At 37.8% G+C, this 22,218-nt stretch overlaps 1 protein-coding gene across 3 annotated transcripts in view; it reads right to left on the minus strand.

Moving 5' to 3' along the window:
• The window catches only part of ARHGEF10 (Rho guanine nucleotide exchange factor 10), a 116,734-nt gene that overhangs the window by 65,598 nt on the left and 28,918 nt on the right, over positions 1-22,218 (minus strand). For 2 of the 3 annotated variants that reach the window (XM_062572969.1, XM_062572967.1), the window contains exons 3-11: positions 19,394-19,567; positions 17,830-18,120; positions 16,514-16,577; positions 15,326-15,405; positions 14,149-14,205; positions 10,452-10,615; positions 6,817-6,933; positions 5,387-5,501; positions 3,188-3,300 (exon numbers count right to left, since the gene is read on the minus strand). In XM_062572969.1, the coding sequence (XP_062428953.1) occupies positions 3,188-3,300; positions 5,387-5,501; positions 6,817-6,933; positions 10,452-10,615; positions 14,149-14,205; positions 15,326-15,405; positions 16,514-16,577; positions 17,830-18,120; positions 19,394-19,567 (1,175 nt within the window). The remainder of the gene's footprint in view (positions 1-3,187; positions 3,301-5,386; positions 5,502-6,816; positions 6,934-10,451; positions 10,616-14,148; positions 14,206-15,325; positions 15,406-16,513; positions 16,578-17,829; positions 18,121-19,393; positions 19,568-22,218) is intronic. The other variant, XM_062572970.1, reaches the window with a different exon arrangement.

The raw sequence follows: 22,218 nt of genomic DNA on the forward strand, positions 1-22,218 counted from the left end.
CGCCCACAAATGTGCCAAGGGTGCATTGCAGCTGGTATGCAGGTTGTTAATAAAGACAATAAACACCACCAGCCCCACACCAATTCCTAAGGGAAACCACCAATACTGGCCACCAGATGGACTTTGTACTATTGATTATAACCCTTTCAGCCTGGTGGGCCAAGCCTGTTTTTCACCAGTTAATAGTCCACCTATCCAAACCATATCTCACCTATATGGCTATAAGGATACTCCAGGATACTGTCTGGAAAGCCTTCCTAAAGCTAAATTAAGGAATGTCTTCTGCTCTCCTCTGTCCACAAACTAGTCATTTCAAAGGGGCTCAGGTTGGTCAGCCACAAATTGAATTTGGCAAATCTATGCTGGAGGCTCCCAATCACTCTCTTTACTTTATGAACCCAGAAATAGCTCCCAGGAGAATTTGCTCCATCACCATCCCAAGGACTGAAGTCAGCTTGACGACAGTACAATTCCCCTGATCTTCCTTCTAGCCCTATTTGAAGATGGGTATGACACTGACCTTTTTCCAGTTTTCCTCTGATTATAGTGATCTTTTTATGATGACAGAGTGGCTTTGCTCTAAGGACTCTTAAATGCATCCCATTTGTTCTATGGACACGTATATGTGCAACTGGTCTCAGTATCTCCTAATTATACCTTCTCTCATTGTCAATAATGCTTTACTCCATGAGGACCTGGATGTAGCCTCAGGGGTTTTGGAGGCCTGAATATAAACCTTACCAGTAAAAGCTGAGGCAAAGATGGCATTGAGCCATCTTAGCCTTCTCAGTGCCCTTTGTCACTAGGTCCCCCGCACAGGGTGGGGCCTGAGCAGCAGGCCCATATTCTTCTTAGCCTTCCTTTTGCTGCCAAGGTACATACATAAACCCTTCTTGTTGCCCATCATCTCTCTCACTAGTTCCAGCTCCAGTTGAGCTTTAGCTTTCCTAGCTTGCCCACATGGGCAGTATCTCTCCATTCCTCTTGGATCAGGTCCTTGATTCCACTTTTGGTGTACTTCCTTTTTTGCATCTCAGCCCTCTTCACCTGTGCTGGCCTTTTGCCATGCTTGCTTGATGTTCTGCAGCTAGAACGGACTGTACTTATGCTTTGAGGAGGCTATCCCAGAAGACCATCCAGTTTTCCTGAAGTCCTTTGCAATCCAGAGCAGTCTTCCAATGGGATCCTGCCAAGTTCTACAAGCCAAAATCTGTTTTTCTGAAGTCCAGAGTTGTAATCATGCTACTCATCTTGCTCACTTCTCATGGATCTTACACTTCACCACCATATGACTGACATTGTCAAGGCTATCATCAGCCTTCACATCCTTGACCAATACTTACTTGGGAGTAACAGGTCCAACATAGCACCTATCGATTAATCAGTCACAATTCATTATTATAGAAAATGCTAATAAAAACTCTTACTCTACAATATTGATAGAAGTTTTCTGTTGTTTTATTTTCAAAATGGATCTTTTTTTTTCTCTCTTTATGGGGTTCATTTCCATCCAGGCCAAATCCTCTCACTACTTAAAGTCTTCAGATATTACACTCATTGTTCACCTAGAATCATGACCTCTTCTCAAAACTTAAAAACCATGCATCTCCAGAAAATAGCAGTATTCTAATCTGCTTGTCATGTAGGGAAACTTAAATACTAAATTATGTTATTTGCATACTTCATACTGCAATACTTAGAGAAGTGGGGAATTTTAATTCTTCTGTGCCACCCAGACCTCTCATATCTAACTACCTTTTATTTTTTTTTTTTTTTTTTTTAAGAAATCTTCCCATTTCTTTGGACACTATGGAACTAGCTGTTTCCATCTTTCCATCCAGACTATTCGGGTCTCTCAGCTGAAGTCAGTTCAGTTTGTGTTGAATATGATTTTTCTCTGCCAAGTCGGCTTCAGTTTTGTAATTTCAGCTATAACAGACAGACTTTTTCAGCAATCTGTAGTGCACTGCCCAGTAATAAACACACTAAGATGAGGAAGAATCTTTCCAGAACCTGAACCTACAGGATACTTTTTTTTGGTGTTTTACTGCAATAAACAGGGACTTTTCTAGAACTGAAAACTCAGAAAAGCAAAGCATATATGTTACACAGTTACCAAATACATCACTTAGTGTTATCAGTAGAGTCACAACACATACCACAACCTCCACAACAATTACAAGTTTATATCAAAGAACTCTGATTTTTTTCATGAAGAGGAAAAAATTATTTATTATTTGTTAAAAACTTATTATTTATTTTTAACTACTTCCAAAAATCAGTAAAACCCTAGAACACATTTGGGAAGAAGGAAAATACATTATTCAGTTTGATGTTGGGATCTTACAATATAACAAAATCTTATAATAATGGAATGCTGCTTGGTAGCTGTAGTCAAACATGATGTAGCACTTTATTGCATTGAACACATTAAACATTAGAAAAATAAAGTTCAAGAAAAAGAACTGTATCACTCACCTCAAGTGTTTTTTAATTAATTTTTTCTTCAAGAAATATCATTGACTTATTCACCGTTTTCTGAAGGTACTGACCAACTTGACATCACAAGAAGCTAAAAGTCTCATATGATTATTCCTACCTCGCATAACAAGATAACATGAATCCACAGAATTACTTTCAACCAAAACTTCTCACTGATGATGATTTCATTTTTTTCTAAAGGGACCTCTGTCCTGACTACAGAGTTTGAATAGAAGAACAGCAAGATCTACTCTTTTGTAAAACTGACGCTATTGTGGACAAATTTTTTAAATCAGAAGAAACCTTAAGATTTAAAAAGTATGTAGAAATTCTCTACATTTAAAATAGAACTAGAAACCCACTAGCAATGTCTTCTGACTCAAGGAAAAAGTTCGAACATTTTTTTTTTCTCAAAATCATCTCACATTTAAGTATTCAGGAAGTAATATAATTATTACAGAAAATAACAATATAATGCAAAACAACTTTCTTTTTTCTTTTTGCATTTCTTGCTAATTTCAGGACACATGCAACTACATGCACAAATACAAATTTTCAAAAAAATGCTTATACACATTCAAGTCTGAATTTGATTTCCATTTAATTTAAGCCAAAGCATGTTTGAAAGGAAAGGCACCTGGCAGCCACTGATGCAGGAGAGAGGGAAAAAAACAGGCAGAAAAACAGATTCCCCAAAGCCTACTACCTGCTGCTGTGATAGTCCTTCAGGCATAGGTGTCATAATTGCTTCTGTATGCAAACAGTCTACATCAATAAATAAATTCAGCTCTTCTTCTTCCAGACACGGTGATCTATGGTCTACAAATAATCAAACAATGAGTATGTCAACTTTCACATCCTACAGGTTAAAAACAAACAAAAGCTGTCTCCCAAGTCCAGTAATTACACAGTAGCCTTACTTGCACTCATCATATAAATGAAATTTCCCAGCAATTCTATAGTACTTGTGAAATCATATTCCGCATTTACGGGCACTGTAATGTAAAACATCTGAATGCTTTGACCCCCAAGTAGTTATCTCAAAAGATATATCGAAGTCATAAAATCCTCATTGCAGGTGACAACCTATGTATGTTTTACCTGACCGCTCCTTCATCTTCACAGCACAGGGCTACCAGAACGTATTCTAGTACGAGAAGCAGGGTTAAAGCACTGCAGCTCCAGGGACTGCAGTTCTGAAACTACCTTCAGGAAAAAATTAAGTATAGCCATATGATCAAGTTTAAGAAAGGCCATTCAGCTCTCTATAAACAGAATTTAAGTAAGTAACCAATCATACGAAAACACTGGCTTTTGTAAGGAATGAGAATAAGAGAGCCTATGTGATCCACTATGTACTTCTCAATGCTAATTTTATGTAAAAAGGACCATCAAACTGCAGTGATAGGTGGCAGTACACAACCACTCAAGCAATCCGATGTGCAAAGGTAAACTGAGAAGGGATAGCTCAAGAAACTGGCTCAGAACAGAAATGGAATTAAGGGAAGCAGTTCTATTAGCAGTAGAATTTACGAGCTTAATTGAGCAATTCATTACCAGCTCCCTGCTGATTTGGTAAGTGGTTAAGAGATTAAACCATCCATAGATAACCTATCCCTGCTACTTAACCTCTAGAAATGTAAGGGCAATGGACACAGCATTCAGTGTCCTGTAGATTCAGGTTCTGGAAAGATCCTCCTCCCCCCTGTGTGTCTTTTACTTGGCAGTGCACTACAGATTGCTGAAAAAGTCTGTCTGTTATAGCTGAAATTACAAAATTGAAGCCAATGTAAGGCCCTGCTGATAATTTTCTCCTGAGCAATAGCAAGAGGGTAAGGATATATTTATGGCACTAAAGCTTGTGCAAATAACTTTCTATTTTCTGGTTGTGAAAACTCAAGTTCAGAACCAGTCAGAGGCTATGATAGGTATATAAGATGCATACTAGTCCTTACAGGTAGGATGCAGCTTCATGCTAATCCATTTTCTCTAGCTCACTTGCTAAGAACTTCTTACTCCAGCCTTGTGGTTTTAAACTTATGAGCTCTGAGGTTACAGCCATTCAATTAGCTGGTACTTCAGCAGAAAGACAGACTACCTTCCACACTCACCCTGAAGAAGGAAAATTCAGTTGTATTCAGTTATTGCTCCCCACCCTCCTCCTTCCTATCCCTCCCCTCCCCCCCCCCCCAAAAAAAAAATTAACTGCGGCTTGCTGCTGTTGCTGTGGCTCATGACAGAACCGTCTTCTGTTCTTAACTAGAAAAAGAATTTAAATACTTTTAGCTTTTTGTTTTAAGTCCATTTATCCTGTGCAGTATACTGTTAACAATTCAAAGAGCAGCTTTTACCAAAATCATCAAACTATGATAAGGCAAAGCAGACTCTCCCTCTCCTGCTTCCCCTCTTACATACAGAAAATTGTTGTTATCCTTTGCTCATTATAGATTTTTAAATAGTCAGCTATCACTCCACTGAAAACCGTGTCATAACAGCAGACTATATTGCTAACAGTCACTCAAGGAGTCACCTGAGGGAGGGAAATAAAAGGATTTAGTACCTTAACCTAATTCCCATAATCCCATTTGCCAATATCTAGATAGCACCTAGGACACGTTTTTTTTTTTTTTTTTTTTTTTTTTTCTTCTTCTTCTTTTTCAAGTAGACCCCTTCTGTGTGGTCCTTGGTTTTCTCAGGTCATTGCATCCCAAATCTAAAACTACTCAAAAGACATTGACCATACCCTTACCTGAACTTGACCATTACTAAGGCGCTTTATCAATATAGGCTGATTTCATGCAGCCAGTACTCAGTTTACAGTACAAAAAAATGCTAGATCATTCACTTCCTTTCTACAAGTGTGAACTAGAAAGAGTAACATGAACACAGGGCAATTGACACATACCTTGAGAAATAAAAGATTTAGTTCTAATGAAAGAACGACCCTTTTTAACAGCTGCTTTTGTTTTTTCAAGTCCATCTTTGGTACCCTCTCTAGCAGCTCGCATGAGCTTTTGCATCTGCAAGACAGAAAATACAATTTAGATGTCCTGTGAATAATAGGACACATTCAAACACACCAAGTAGAACACAAAAGTGGACTACAACACAACTTTAAAAGAATATTGTCAAGTAGTTTGGGCTCTAAATATAGCCCAGAGTCAAATGACTATATGATAAGTACACAGATCTGTCAAACCTCACATTGGCTTATCTGTACTTTTTCTTTATTAAAAAAAAAAAAAAAAAAAAAAGACCCGGAGAAAGGGACTTAGGGCAACCTTGTATGTAACCTCCAGAATAGTAGAAATGCTTTAAGAACCCTTTTGTTCCAAACATCTGAACTTGAAATAGTCTCAAGAACTCAGCTTTATGCTATAGGGTAAATAAGTACTAAGAACAGGTCATTAACTACCAGTGTTCTAGATAATCTTACAATATATCTGTAACTCTGCCAAAGTATTTCTGTTCTAAGGCAATCTCCCAGACTCAGTCTTATATTAACTAAATTCTTAAATAAACATTGTATTTTTCAGAGAACGTTTTAACTAATAATTTCATTAATTGAAGAAATTGAGAAATTGATTTATGAAGCATAACTTTATAATAAAGTAGTATATTAAAAAGAAATTTTATGTAAAGAAAAGAAAGTGTTGTTTTGCTAGAAACGTTTATTAAAAACTGCTTTGTACTCTGTCTTTCCTGAGTGTAGCCACAGCAAAAAAAAAAAAAAAAAAAACAACACTACTGCCAGAACTGTGCTGACATCATCAACCACATCAGAACAAAAACAAAGCTATCTTGCTGTAATCAGGCAATTTCTCTATTTGAGCTGGGGGTTTTTTGTTTTGTTTTTTTGTTTTGTTTTGTTTTTTTTTTTTTTTTTGTTTTGTTAGCAAAAACATAGTCTTTTCGTATTGGCTCCATTTAGAATGGAGAGGATTCGCAGTGCTATGATTTGATCCAATAGGGACAGATGGGGACAAGGGGTGTCATGAGCGCCCTACAGAGCTCTGTGGTGTTTCATGGAGGCGCCAGGGCTGCATTCCTGGCTCAGGCTCTGCAACAAGGGCATCAGGCAGCGAGGGAGGACCATGTCCTATCTGATCTTCTGAAACTGTTACAATGACGAAGCAAGCATGGGAAAAAGTCCTTGACAAAGTACTTTTAAAACAAACTATATAATAACTCAGCACATTTAGAACTCATTTTATATAAATTATTGCCCACTATTTTGACTTAAGTTGCTATTACTTAAAAGAAAAAGGTAATATTGCCTATGTTGGATAAACAATCATTTAACACATAGCTAGTCACAAAAATTAACTACACTACCTTCAGCTCATGTTTTTGCTTTAGTTGCTGAATCTCTACTGCTCCCACTGTGTTTGCCATCAAATCTTTCATCTTTTTTTCATAATGCTCCTTTAAACGCGTTAGGTCATGAGAAAGCTACAGTGTATAAAAAAACACAATCTTTTCAAAAAGCCTGTAGTGCAAACTTTACACTAAAGTATTTGAGTACATCATGCATGTTGCCCCGCTTGCCTACTGACACATAGATAACAGAGAATGTAATCACTCAGGGCAGCTCCAGTGCGATGAATGCGCTTCCAGTTACTTCTGCATATCACTGTACATACAGAAACTCAGCCAGTCATGTTTGTGGTACACTGGCAACTATGTAAAGACAGAGACAAAGTCACTTAATCTAAGCTAACCACATATTAACCGCACAGTGCACATCTCTTACAAACCATTTGGAAACAGTGTTTTAATTTTAACTGAGAGTATCATTCTATTAAGCGTGAATACTAGAAAGTATATTTCTGACTATCCTTTAACAAGGTGAAACAGAAGAATACTCAAAAGGCAAATACCAGCTGAACTATCTGCAGAGGTTGCTAGCATCTGAGAAAAGTATAGTGCTAGTAGAGTTAGGTAACAAGAATCATTAGGGAAAATATATAATCTTGTACATAGAATACAGGCATGGGAATCAGGAAGCGTGTGTCCTTTTCTCAGCTGTGTCATAGCCTCACCATATGACCTTGGGCATAACCACCTCATTCGTGAATACATCCGTCCGCAAAGCAAGGGGACTATCCAGAAAAAAATGCCTTGGAATCCTAATTAATATGTTAAATGTTTAGAGGCCTGGTAAAAGCAGTAGAAACATTATTAGAAAAAAAATAAAAATCTTTAGTGTGCCTTATAATAGAAAAGAAATCCACTGGAAAAATCCTCAGCTTGATGTCAACAGAATTCCCTGGCAAGAGATCAAAGTAAAAGGAAAGGGAATGCCTACTGAGCTGAACACAGAGGGTTAAGTACAGCTTTAGCTCCACTAGGATAGGATAGTATCTGATTACCTCCATCACTGTGATTCCGGCATTACACCATTATAACAGTATAATCAAGAACAGCATCTGGTTCACAATTTAGAAACATTAAATTGTTTCCAAAACTTTCCAACCATTAAAAAAAAATAAAAATATAAAATTAAAAAGTGACTTTGAGGGAAATCATATTACCACTTACAACTAAAATCATGCTGCCAACCTTTCTGTACTTTTCAATAGACACAAATAATAATGGCCAAGCCAGTTCCTCCATAAGATCTGAAGGACTACACAAGGAGACTTGCTGCGAAAATACTGCAAGATCTACTGTAAGATATGAAGAGAAGTGAAAGTTAGTGAAAGGAGTGGATACAGGGAATGGATACAAAGAGATGGGAAAGTTCTTTGCCTCTGTGGAAAGTCTGCGCAGGTTTCATACCCTAACAATCTTACAGTTTTTGTATTTCCTCATCCTTTTGCAAATGCCTTATCTAGTTATTTTCCACCTCCCAGTAATTCATCCAGGTAAGGTCGTCTCTTGACTTCTCCATTCCCCAACTAATGAGTTTCTAGGCACCTTATCATCATCCTCCTCAAATGTAATTCCTTTTGTAGTAAGCCTGGAAAATGTAATGAATCTTTTGTCACAAGTTTGGAAAATCTAGCTGTATGCCAGCCACTCCACAGCATGTCCCTTCTCTCCCACAGCTCTTCAGTCTCTTGCTCAGATACCCTGCGCCTATTGCTGGCACCATTCTTTCAATGCATTTCAAATATTTCCCTGTGGGAGATCAAAGTATATCTATAAACATTATTTAATACTTTTAAAGCTTGCTCTGTGCATGTGTGTAAGTAGATTCCTGTAACTGCTATCGAAGCTGAAGCTACAAATAACAGGAAAAAGAAGTATTAAAAAACAAACAAACCAGCAGCCATGTTAAGACTCACATGCTCACATGTAAAGCATTTCCCAGTCTCTTCCAAAGGTATTCAAAAGTCAAATTCAGTTTGCTTCAGTCTAGTTCAAAAAGTCCCAGAAAGAAACACCTGCAAACAGCTTAAGTCAGGGGCAAAAAAAAAAAAAAAAAAAAAAAAAAAAAGAAAAAAAAAAGAAAAGAAAAGAAAGAAAAGAAATCAGCACTCAACTTACAAAGTGCTGATTTGAGTAGGGTCAAGTCCTTCAGTTAATCGCTCACTCTGTGATTTCTGAAGGGCTGTCAGCAAGGATAGAGGTTAGGGAGAGGAGATAGTGGGTACCGGGCGGAAACATATACAGTAAGGTTTTTATTTTCACTGAGATAAGAAACCTGCAAAATCAAAATATGGGTCTGTGTCTCTTCAGTATTCCCATCCTTAGCAAGTTCCCTAGTTTTGATCCTTCTCATATATTTTCTGTTTGAAAGTGCAACTTTAGTAGGATTGCATTCCCTGTAAGAAAGGTGCAAAATGAAGATGGAAACAAAAGTAGTATTTAAATTAGAGCAAAAAATATCTGGAACCAAAGAAGTAGAAAGAAGTTAAAGAAAGAAAACATACCTTTCTCTATGAAAATAGAGACAAAATGCACAGATTCAGTTCTCAGCCTGCAGATTTCCCTTTTCTCTTGCTGTGTTGCCCCGGCTATAGGTGCTACTCTACCACCTCCTAACCATCCTATGTGCATCTGAAGCATTTTGTACTCTGATGGTATCAGGTAGAAGTAACTCACAGATGCCTATTACTAGGTAGTATAAACCAGAGAATCGCTGAGGTTTCCACAGTTACTCCAGGCACTGGGCTGGCCCCCATTCCCCTGCTAAGTGAAGCAGGACACTGCGTGAGGCTTTGCTGCGCACCTCAGTCCTCCGGCCATTCAGAGCAGGGACTCGCAGCAGGAAGCACAGTGCACCCCTTGGCTCCCAAAATGGGACTTTCTGCTCAGAGAAAGGGCATAAGGAGAGGAGCCGAGGCAGCCTATGAAAGTCAAGATTTGTTCCTGAGGCACAATCAAGCCCCTGCCAGTATATACCACACCATCAGTGTTCTGCTTCTCACAGCAGAGAGGCAGCCAAAGGTATTAGACCAGAGGACCCAGAGATGGTGCAGATAATTTATTTCCACCACGTTACCTTTTTTATCCTTACTAAATGGTACAGGCTTCTCTCAGACCATAATTTTATTATTATTAAGTATAATCACCCCCAAGCAAAAGTGATACAGATTTAAGATAAAAGGATAGGGAACACTTTTGAGCACCTGAGAGATCCCAAACCGAGTTTTCTCAGGGTTACCCCATTCATTCTTCACATTATTCTTCACACTTATTTATCACTTACATAAATCTATCAGCTGCAAAAGAAGAAAAGATGAGGAACAGCCCAAGAGAAAAAAGTCATCCCATTTTTAATTCCATTTTTATTTAATTTGAGGATTTCTTTTTATGGAGCTTCTGTTTAACAATTTCATCTTTTCTCTTCCCTGCTATATTTTGTTGTGAATTGTCACTCCCACACTGATTCATTTCTCTCTTAAGAAAAGATTTCTTGGTATATGAAAGTGCACCAAAAAGAAGGAAAAAACAGCTGAGAAAGGCAGGTGTTGAAAATCAGAATAATCTCAATCACTGAGCAGCACTGTGGGAATACATACATGTCTCTTATGGTTGCCTCGCAAAAAGGAGCTGGGAATTCCATTTTTACACTCAGAATCACTTTGTTCTTCATAGCTTTCAAATTCACTTGAACTCCACCCATATTCCAGAGAGCTGTTTCCACCATCATCACCATTTTCAACATCATCATAAATCATTTCCTCTGCAAGAATTACACCAAAATAAAAAATTAAGCTACACTGAAATTACTGTTTGTTTAAACATCAAAAAGCTTGTTCACTATGTACTATAAAAAAATAAATAGGCTTTTGTATGGTCACTTCCTAATAGAAATAAAATGATGAAGTCTTCAGACAGCCAAAGGAGGTCTTCATTGTTGAAACAGGATACTAAACAGGAGACTGACCAGTGTTCTGAGCACACACCATGATCCCTTCCACAGAACTGGAGGGGATTCCATGAGGAAGGCACCTCTGGAGATCACCTAGTCCAACTCCCTGTCAAGCAGGGTCACCTACAGCATGGTAGACAGGGTTGCATCCAGGTCAGCCTGAAGATCTCCTGAGAAGGAGACTCCACAACCTCCCTGGGCAACCTGTGCCAGGGCTCCATCACTCTCACAGGGAAGAAATTCCCCCTCATGGTCAGGCAGAACTTCCTGTGCTTCAATTTCTGCCTGTTGCCTCTTGTCCTGTCACATGGGACAACTGAAAAGAGCTTGTCCCCGTCCCCTTGACACCCTCCCTTCAGGTACTTGTACACATTGATAAGATCCCCCCTCAGTCTTCTCTTCCCCAGGCTGAAGAGGCCCAGCTCTTGCAGCCTTTCCTCGTAGGGCAGGTGCTCCAGTTCTCTGATCATCCTCGTAGCTCTGTGGTGGCCTCTCTCCAGTAGCCCCATGTCTCTGTTGGACTGGGGAGCCCAGAACTGGACACAGCACTCAAGATGAGGCCTCCCCAGGGCTGAGGAGATGGGCAGGATCACCTCCCTCCACCTGCTGGCAACACTCTCCCTAATGCACCCCAGGATACCTTTGGCCTTCCTGGCCACAAGAGCACATTGCTGGCTCAGTCAACTTGTCCAACCAGGACTCCCAGGTCCTTCTCTGCAGAGCTGCTTTCCAGCAGGTCAGCCCCCAGCTTGTACAGGTTATTCCTCCCTAAGTAGTATGGGGTTATTCCACCCTATTCCTCCTATCCCTTTAAAAATGTACCGTACTCAAACTATATTGTTTTGTCCAAATCCCATGATATGCTTTAGAAAGGATTCAGAGCAAGCTGAAACTGTATCTGTGAACCTGGGTCTCTACAGATTAAAAATCAACCATCCATTTGCAAGCTTGCCATTTATTTTTAGGATTTTTTGCATGATCAGTTCAAATAACAAATGCTGAAACACTGTGAAAAATCAAATGAAAACATCACTACTTACATCAGAACAGAGCAGATCCAATTAGCAAAAAGCACATAACAAAACTAAGATATTTCATAATTATTATTCTTGCAACTATACCGGTATTCTACCAGCCACTAGGAAGTTCTTACATCTTACATCCGCATGCTACCTTTCCCATTAGCTAAGCTTGAAATATTAGTTTTTTTAAGATTGAGAAAGCTCTATTTCAAAGGCTGACCAAAGCACCACCAGTTAAAGTCACTGGAAAAGTGTTTCAAAAATACTAATGTAAAAGATTGCTACAAGATTGCTCCATGTTATTTTAAGGAAGTATTCTTAATAGCTTTATTTTCTGTTTTCCAATCCTTAACTCAGCTGTTGTTTTAGTTGGCACAGGCATCAGATTTGACAAACTAACTTGAAATGAAATGGAAGAATGTTTATTATCGACTATTTATTAGGGAACAGGCATGTACTTTAAATACACAACCACTCGTCCCATTACAATTACAGAAGTGTAGACATTTTTAGGGATTCCTGTTGTCAGAGATTATTACTTAGCATTTAAAGCTTCATCACATAACTCAGTAAATAAAATTTATGCTTTTAAGACTAGAATTTCAACTGTATTTAAATTTAAAAAAATACACATTCAAAAGAAGCAGATGTTTTACATATCTGCCTAATTTAATGATTCTATGATTGAAAAATTATGTTATTATCAGTAATAATCTTCCTATATTAACATTAATGATATTATTTAGAATTAACATGAAGTAATCGCCTCTAATTTGGGATAATTAAAAGCAAAGGGTTTTTTAATCTCCGTGCATATCAAAGTTGTCCTTAAAATATACTTCCTGAAGGAGAAATTTTAGTGGCAATTAACACAATGAAAATTTTTAAAAAGATCATTGTAATGATACAAGTCCAAATTTTGCAATGTCAGTACTGTGGCAGAATACACCCAGTGATGCAGTGGATGTATCTTGCCCACACTCTAATGCAGAATGGGGCACTCAGATTGAGATGTCTGTGAAACAGGTGTGCTTTCTTGTTAAAACATACAATCTAACCATACAAAACGTAAAGACCAAGAATACATAAATATGATACTACCCTCACTACATATTTTCTCAGAATCTTTCAACATCTGTGGACAGAGATAGAAAGCTAGAATTTGGGTTAATAACTTCTGGGTTAAGCTGAAAATTCTGATTGATACGCTCAGCAAAGCTTTGTTCCACATCCTGTTCACCTCCCCAAGTCAGCCCCAGCTGCCATGTACACGTTTCCTGACTGAGCTGGAAGATGTCCCTGCCCAGGGACTTCTAAGGAACTTTCCAGAAATTAAAAAAAAAAAGTCATTAATGTAATAAATCCAAATAATAAATGAAACATTGCAGGAATAAAATTTGCTGAACATCTGTTTTGAACTGTACAAAGAACCAGAAATGAAAATATTGCAGCTTTTAAGTGCTTTTTAGAATCATTAACATGGTTATAGTCAAATTCAGCAAACACCCATACCCTCAGAGAGGCAAGAAAAGTAGATGCTAAGTTCCTAACAAGGCAGTCCAGTCAAACAAAATCTGTTAGCACCAAAAAAGCCCCAAGAACAGAATTCGCTCTGACCAACAACTGCAAAGTAAATCTTCGAGAGTCCTTGCTTAAATAAGCTTCTTGATTTCTAGTTCCACTGTTCCTAGTCAAGACAAAACCTTGGCTCCAATAACTGCTTGAAATCTATTCTTGCCCTTCCAAAAATGGACATAAAATAAGGAGCTAGACTATTCTGAAGCTGAAGTAAAACACTCCTGCAGTCACAGTTAGGGCAGTAAACAGCCTCTCTGAATCTCCTTTTCAACAGATGTTCAGTGATCTTAACACAGTTTTTCATCTATCAGGTATTTTTATGCAAAGCAGAACTTTGAAAAGAGCAGTTCTCTGTAAAACCATGATGATGCATTATCATAAATTGGTTGATCTACTTAAAAATATCCTTTCCCAACTTACTTTGCTTTGTCTAGGTCACCATGGCTACAACATCCAAAACTATAATTCTGTCTTTTCTCTAATACATGAAACACCACAACTCAACAGTATCTGTACAATAAAGTAGAATCCAGCTTTTGAATAGAACAGTACAGGAAGTCTGTGCATATAAATTCTGTTAAGAGTTAGTTTAGAATTTTGCAAGGCCCATTGATTATTGATACAGTGTTAATTTCATGTACATATATATTTAGTGAATATGTATATTCAGTACACTCACAGAGATCATATTACATTTACACCTTAAAATAGATATACATCATTTATACTACAAAGACCTCAAACCTGGTTCAGAGTCTGAATTTTCTCTGGGCACATCATCATAAATTACTTCATCTGGGTCTAAAAGTAAAACAAGAAAGAGAAGTGAGAAATCCCATAAAATTTTATTGGGATCAACCATGAATTTTGGTTATATTGGCACATACGAATATAATGGAGATACGACCCACTCTCCACCAACATTTTGCTAGTATATCTAATTATCATTAATCAAATACCAAAGGAATGTACAATAACAAGATATTTGAGAAATGTAAAATGGTGTTTCCTGTGTTGTTTATGATAACCTTTGTGAGTCTGGAAACAGAAACCCATTTCCGCAGCCAACACTTTTCCCTCCTTTTCACAGCACCATGGTATGCTCTGCACTTGCTGAGCACTGCTTGCTGCCTTACTAATTGGTTCTAAGAAGCTGCAATAAACATTTTTTTTCGAAAAAAAGAACCAAACTGGAAATAATGTAATGATCATTCTAGTATGTTAATAGGCAGTTGGAGATGATGATGCAAATTCCTCATTTGTTTCAAATGCTATGTAAAAGGAACCTCCAGCTCAGTGGGAACCCTCACTTAGTCTGAGCTGAGCATAGCCAGGAAAATCTGCCCTCAAACTACATCGTCTCTATTCTGGTCTAAAACACACCTGCAGCAAAGAGCCAAGGAGAAGTACTAAGGAAGAGTTTCTTCCCTTGCACCTTCTCCAAGAACTTATTTGAGAAACTATTAGAAGAACAAACTCATATAGTCACAAAGGAGACTGTGAACCTCAGCAAATTCCTACTGTCTATACATCCAGTGGAGTCAAATGATTTGCCTTAAACAGTGGCATATGATTCCCTTGACTTCAAAAAGTACTCCATGCAAAAGTCAATGTTAATCTTGCATTAAAATATTATACTACTGAATATTTTTAACTGGTAAAACTTGACTCTGGAATACAGACATCCTTCTAAAATGTACTCATGTTTGTATGCCTATATACATTCATATACATATACACACATTATGTACACACACAATCTGTATACACACACACTATACACATACACACACAAAATATATATATATATACACACACACACACAAACACACACATTGTTGATCACAACTTAAAACTAACCTTCTTCTAAAGTTGTACTTCAGTGTTCACTGGTTGTACTTCAGTGTTCACTGATACTTACTTTCCATCCATGCTGTATTTGCTGGATCTGCAACCCACTTGGCCAAAGCATCATCCTCTCTCTTGACCTGGTTATCTTCACTTGAAAAAAAAAATACCACAAAATAAAAGCATTAAAAGCTACGCTATAATGTTTTTAAACAACTGTAAAGACAAGAAAATAAAAAAAAAAATGCCTTCAAGTTCACACTCTGAGGCTGCAGATTACTAAAAAATGCTACTTCAGGAAGGAATTCAGAGTCTAATAATCTATTCTGACCATTTTAGTCAAGAAACTGAAATCACTTCCCCTCTCACAGAAATGCTTTGGTTTTGAATTATTCTACCAGAATACAGAAATCTATCTTGTTGAAAGCTATGAAATGAGAGCTGCTCTTTCACTGTAAAAAAGACTTGCACCACTACATGAGAAGCTATGCAGCCAGCAGACTGAGGGAGGCAGTTATCCCCCTGTTTTTGGTACTGGAGAGGCTGCACATGGAATACACTGTTCAGGATTTGTGGCTCTTCATCTCAAGAAGCATATGGAAAAATTGGGGAGGGTCTAGCAGAGAGAGGGCTGCCAAGATGGTCAGGAGACTAAAGCACATGGCCTACACAGAGACAAGCTGAAAGAGATGGATCTATTTAATCTGGTGAAAAAGAGGTACAAGGTGACCCAATGGCAATCTGCAACTACCTGAGAGACGCAGATGTGATAAAAGTTTTGTCTGCAGTGTCAAATCATAAATCAGGGAGGTGACAGCAAACTGAAAATTGGAAAATTCAGTTTGTTCACCAAAAGGATCATGCAGCAGTGAAGACATTACTCACAAATGCTGTGGAATCTCCCTCTGGAGATTTTTGAGATAATACTAAAACCATAGCTGATCTGATCTCATGTTGGCAGCACTCCTGCTGTAAAGTAGGAGATTGGATTATGAAATCTCCAGAAGTCTCTTGCAGCCAACATTGCTACGATTCTATAAAGTTAAACCTTATTCCTTCAAAAATATGCAAGGCTGTACATATTAGACCTTGATCACTGCTGAATTTGGTACACAAGCAGAGCTGTGGAGCTAAGAAAGTGAAAATAAACAAAAAAAAAAGTTTTAGAAATGAAAAAATTAAACGTTTGGCTTATCAAATGCAAACTTTCTAAGGAATTAAGGTTTTACAGATCATTAAATTGTGTTGAACAAAAAATCACCTATTTTGGAGATCCTCTGAGGTTACAGAACTACAATGGCATTCTTCAGTTGCTGACTGCATACCTGATAAGTAGAAACAAAACATGATCATCAAAATACTTGAAATAAAACGTAAGTGTGCTTTAAATGGTATGTCTGAGCATATGAAATTGATCTTACTAAAACTGCTAATGAATTAGCAGATTCATTTACTTCTGTAAATGAATCATTTACAAACAGAATCATTTACTTCTGTACAACATTTTTATCCCTAAGCGAACACATCTAAAACATTTTAAGAGTTTCTTTTCACACTATTTTTGTGAATGAAAGCATTAATTCAAAAGACATTGCGGTTTAGACTAGGAGGAAATCATAATGTCTGATATATTTAATTATACTTTCTGAAATATATATTCCTTTACAGGCAATAAAAAACACCCGAAGACATTTGTTTTTACCTGCTAGTACAGCTAACAGCATTTGACAGCAATAGCTGCAAGAAAATGTATCACTATGTAGAATTGCTGCCAGTGAAACAATAGTACATTCAAAATACAAGAAAGAAGAAAGGATATGGTATGGATTCTGTTCTTCCTGGATCTCTCAATATTAAGCTGTCAATTTTTCCCAATTTTTAGTTACAAAATAGGGGATTATTTCCTTGACGGTTTTCCCTTTTATCTTAAAATTAGGACAAATAAAGGACAAATAGAATCTGTCAAATCACTGAGGGGAAAAAAAAAACCCACAGCAACTTTAAATTCACTGAGATTGAAAAGAAAAGAGAAATGCATATAAAAGGATAAAAAGGGACAAGAACTCTGCCAGGACCTAGCTAAAACATGATAAAGGTTTGTGAAAAAAACATTTATCCTCAGAACTGAATTATTGATCTGGAAATTACTTCATGTCATTAGCAGAGATCAACATTAATCATTCTTAATGGCAAGATGAGACAAGAGTCCTGATTCATGTTATCTGTCATAATATGGTGCTGGAAATCAAAGATCAAGCATCACTCATTTAAGTAAAAGGAAAGATCTGCCTCTGTCTATATTTTGTTTTCTCATGCATCTTTACTTACATATCTCAACCCTAACACTGCAAGCAGATCCCCACAAGAACTTTTTTTAAATAAACCAACATTTTTCTTCAATATCTGACTCTAAGTTTTAGTTCCTACTCTAGGATACTAGAGTTCTTCTTCAATTTTGACACAAAATCTCCCACAGACATGAAGGAATAGTGCTACACAAGCACTTACAAGAAAGTACAGTTACATTAAGTTAAACAATGATTATTCTCAATAAAATAAATTTGATAGATACAGTACCTTCTTCATCCACAGAAACACTGCGTATTATAACAGGACTGGAGTATGCTGGCAGTATCAATGGTAAATTGGATGGTACAGCATAGCCACAAGGTACAGGAACAGAGTATCCACTGCATGAATTAGGACTCATACTTTCATCTTGAGGACTTGGTTCTGGTGATGAAGACGGATCCTTTTCTTGGATTGGTGAAATATTTATAACTGAATAGGGGTTTACTTTTGTTGGAGTGCCCTCAGCAGCAGGTTGTGATGTCTGTATTTTCTCATTTTTCTCTAAATCATCAGTCCCTTTATTTGAAAGATGAAAAACAAAAAGGAAAATTTTATCTTTCATGTTTAACCCTTACTTTAGAAGTAGCTCATAGTCTATAACTCACAAAATTCCTACAAAGTAAAGTAGTGCTATTGTCCTCATTTTACAGATATGTCATGCAGAAAGTCTGCAGAAGAATAAAAACTTGATTCCAGGACTCCTAAATTCTGTATAGGAGGAAGCTTGACAGAGGATTAGAGTCTCAGTGAACACAGGGTTGAAAACCTTAAAACCTGAAGTTTGAAATTAGGATTCTAGAAGAATGTGTGTCATATATGAATCAATAAATATTTCAATAATAGCTACAAGGAGAAGAAAGAAAAAGCTTACTAGAAGTTCACTCTTTAAAGAACATTCCTGAAAATATTCTGCTAAGAAAAGGGGAAAGAACTTTTCCAAGTTTTCCTCCTTAAATTATTTCCTGTAATACAAATTTTCTGATATCTCCTGAGACTAGCTGGGGTATAGTGGAACCAAAGGCCACTTCAAAATCAGCTGCAGAACTAGAGCCCAAGCAATTAAAGGTTTGAGATTTAACTGCAACTTCACAAAAAAGTGAGCGAGCAACAATACAAATTTTCAGAGCAAGGCACTGTTTAAGTTCCAGGTTGTCAAACTGTACAGTCACCTGAAGAGTTATCTGTCTCTAATTGCTATTAGCACAAAGACTCTATTTACAAAAGGAAACTGGATTGAAGTCAGTAAAATTAGCTGCTGTAGGTTTGAGCAGAATTCAGTGATTTCCGGAATATACCTCAGCACAGGGAACATCTGCACGTGTTATAACAAAGTATAAAGGTTTCAAAGTTTGATAAAATAAGACATCAGCTTATGAATAAACTTCTAACGTTCTGATGCCATTGATTTCTATATATACGTACTCTTCAGCAACCAGCAGCATGTGGGCTGTGAGGAAGGCTTATCTCAAGCCACCCACATGCAGCTGCAAGGGCATAAATGTTTCCCTGTAGCACAGCACCATGAGTGAGACCAGTTCGCCGGTTTGGATATCAAAGACAGACGGGAAACCTCACTGAAATGACACAATTTGTTCGTTCGCAATGTCAAATCTACCACAAGTATAACTAGCAGGAATAAATGAAACACTTGTATAGTCTTTCCATAGAAATCTTTGTATAATATTTCCATGGCACTCTTACAAATATTTAATTATATCATCGGAAAAAGGCTCCTCTACTCCAGCAGTCTGATCTCCGCTTAGCCTAGGCAACTGGCAGGCTGACTTACCTGTGACATTAGCCTCTTCATGCTCTGCGTTATTTCCAAACTCAGGAGGAGGTGGCATAAGGGCTTGTCTGTCTGCTTCTGGTATCTCATCTCCGCTATCAAAATCAAACTCCTCTCCTTCCTCCTCCTCCTCATCATCATTTGTACCAGAGACTTTAGGTTCGTTCTCTACAACTGTGCAGAAAGACATTCTTTGTTGTTTGTTTTTATTAATGATTCCATGTGATTAGTAAGTGTTTCAATTACAAATGAAGCTTACACAATTAAGCCCTGGAATTTCAGGTTAATGGAATAAACCAAAACCTCTGATATGTTGACAAACTCACACAGTTCTCAACAAGCCCTTTAAGGCTAACTATGGAATTACTATGGAAATTATGGAAAGCAACAGATAACTGATAATACAATATCTCCGCCTTTGTCAGAATGAACTAAAATCAGAACTTTTTTTTTTTTTTATGAACACAATCAGCTGATTCTTTAAACAGCAAGAGTTCATAGGTGAATTTGTATTTTGAACTGGAACTCTGAGACTTCATGACTTCAAGTCTTTATTCCTTTTTAATTCTTCCAAGTCTGCTCTTTTGCAACAATCCAAGAATTGTGATTTTAAAATTGTGAATTTAGAAGAAAATGAAAAAAGAAAAAAAAAGAAAAAAAAAGGTTAAAGGAGAAGTTCTGTCCCCGGGAAGTCGCTGGTCTCCCGGTGTACACTATGTGTCAATGACTAATCCTTTTTGAGAGATGAAAGTACAGATTAGCTTTGGCTTCTACAATGATACCTGCTAGTGTAAAAATGCCAGTGACAGCAACTTTTCTCACACACACCGTGAAAGAGCAGACCAAGACAAAGAAGTCTGCTGAGTTAGTTTTATACCAATGACCTTGTGGGCTGTGCTATCAACCAGACTATCAAACGCTTCGGTTATCAAGGCATCATTTTGTCGTGAGGTGAGGGGGTCAATTTTTCAGTTCTTACCTTTGAAAAAGTACTGGTTAAAACAATAATTTTATTTTCTAATTCAGATAGGAGTGTGTGTGTGTGTGTGTGTGTGTGTGTGTGTGCATGTCTCTGCTTATGAATGTGCTGCAGTAACCCCACACCGATTTGCTATGAACACCAGGGTGGGGACGGGGCACAGGAAGCACAGAGCAGCTCCCTCCACGCTATTGTTCGTATCCACAGGGGCATGGAGATCCCCTGAAGAGTTAAAATCTCTCACCGTGTTACCTCTACCACTGCTTTCACTACGCATTCACAGGAAGCCAAAGCTTCTGCCGGAGCAGAGTAGCTGCCTGGCGGAAAGCCTGTGCCCACAGAGGGGCATGTCCACAAACCTTCTCTGCAGGTTGCTCAGACAAAGGGTTCACTCCTGTCTCCATAAACCACTCATCCATAGCTCTTCTCCTTCCTTCTGAAGGAAAAATCCTTATCAGAAGTCTGCTCGAGGTGGAAGCAGTTGTTATGGATTTTTTTTTTTTGGCCAGGCCTCCCTTCCTCCCAAGCTTTGCCTCAAAACTACAAGCTGAATCTAACTTTTATACAGATGTTCAACAATTTATTAAAAATGTTATAAAAAACATAACCATAGCATAAAATATACACCATAAATGCATAAATACGCAAAGATGCTATAAAAATAGAGATGAAGTTCACAGGGTTCCCCCCACCCCTTCAGGTAATACAATACTAAAAGTCTTGCAGGGACAATGAGATCTCCTGAATCATGATGCTCTTATCGCAAAGATACAAAACATGTCCTAAATGGTAGGAAAGCTGATAAAACCCACAGAGCCCCTAGCTCTTGACTGCTTAGATTGTCATGGTAATAAGCATTCTAGCCAAAGCTTCTGTTTCTTCAGGCAGGCTGAGCCAGCATATTTTATCACAGCCACAAATAACAAGATCTTTCATGCAGCCTTTCTGCAGGAGAAAAAAAAAAAGCAAACTAATTACAAAAATATTAAGGAATGAAGAAAAAGGGGTTATTCAGTGTTTACTGCCATGGTTTATGGCTGAGACAGCAGGACATTTGATTCAATTTTGATGCTTTTATTTATTTATTTTAAATCCTTTGCTAAGAAGCTAGCCTTTGGACAAAAGCTTTTCATATTCTTATTTATCCATTAGCATGGACATTTGTCCATTTTTATGAAAAATGGTAAAATTCTGCAGAGCTGCTCCAGGTGACTGAAACGAGGCACAGAAGCTCTCCTAATTGAGCACCCATTATAGACTAGGCTTTGCATGACCACTTGACAGCAATGCAGAAAAGGGAAGGATTTTTTTTATGCTTTCAATATATCCAGGTACTTCAAATATATTATTTCACAGGTTTTCCACATGGAATACTTCTGTGATCACCAGCATAAGAAATAATGTTTATTCAGTAAACAGGTAACAAGCACAGTATTACAACTGTTAATGTTCACACACTGCAGTCTGCCACTCCCTTTGCCATGCTACACTGAAGCGGGGACCATCAGCAACCATTTCAAAGACATGAAATGGTTACGTCTGCATTTCATACAGTAGGAGGCGTTGGAAAATGAGCTTAGTGGAACGAGTAAAACATGCTCTGATCACTGCTATGGCATTAGAGGCCACTTGGGGAACATGGATGTTGCTCAAGCAAGAGCAGAAGATCCACCAACTTGCTGGAGGCTGGTTCTAAGCATTAGCAAAAGAAAAACAGTGTAGACCTACAAAATGCCCAAGCCACACAGGGAAACACCCAGAGAACCCCAGGCCTTCCCAGGTTTGTGGCTGCTAGATTAAGAAGTTTCAGGATCAGAATTTTTACCACAGGCATATACAGGCAACT

Source organism: Rhea pennata, chromosome 3, assembly GCF_028389875.1.
Source record: "Rhea pennata isolate bPtePen1 chromosome 3, bPtePen1.pri, whole genome shotgun sequence".
NCBI lineage: Eukaryota > Metazoa > Chordata > Aves > Rheiformes > Rheidae > Rhea > Rhea pennata.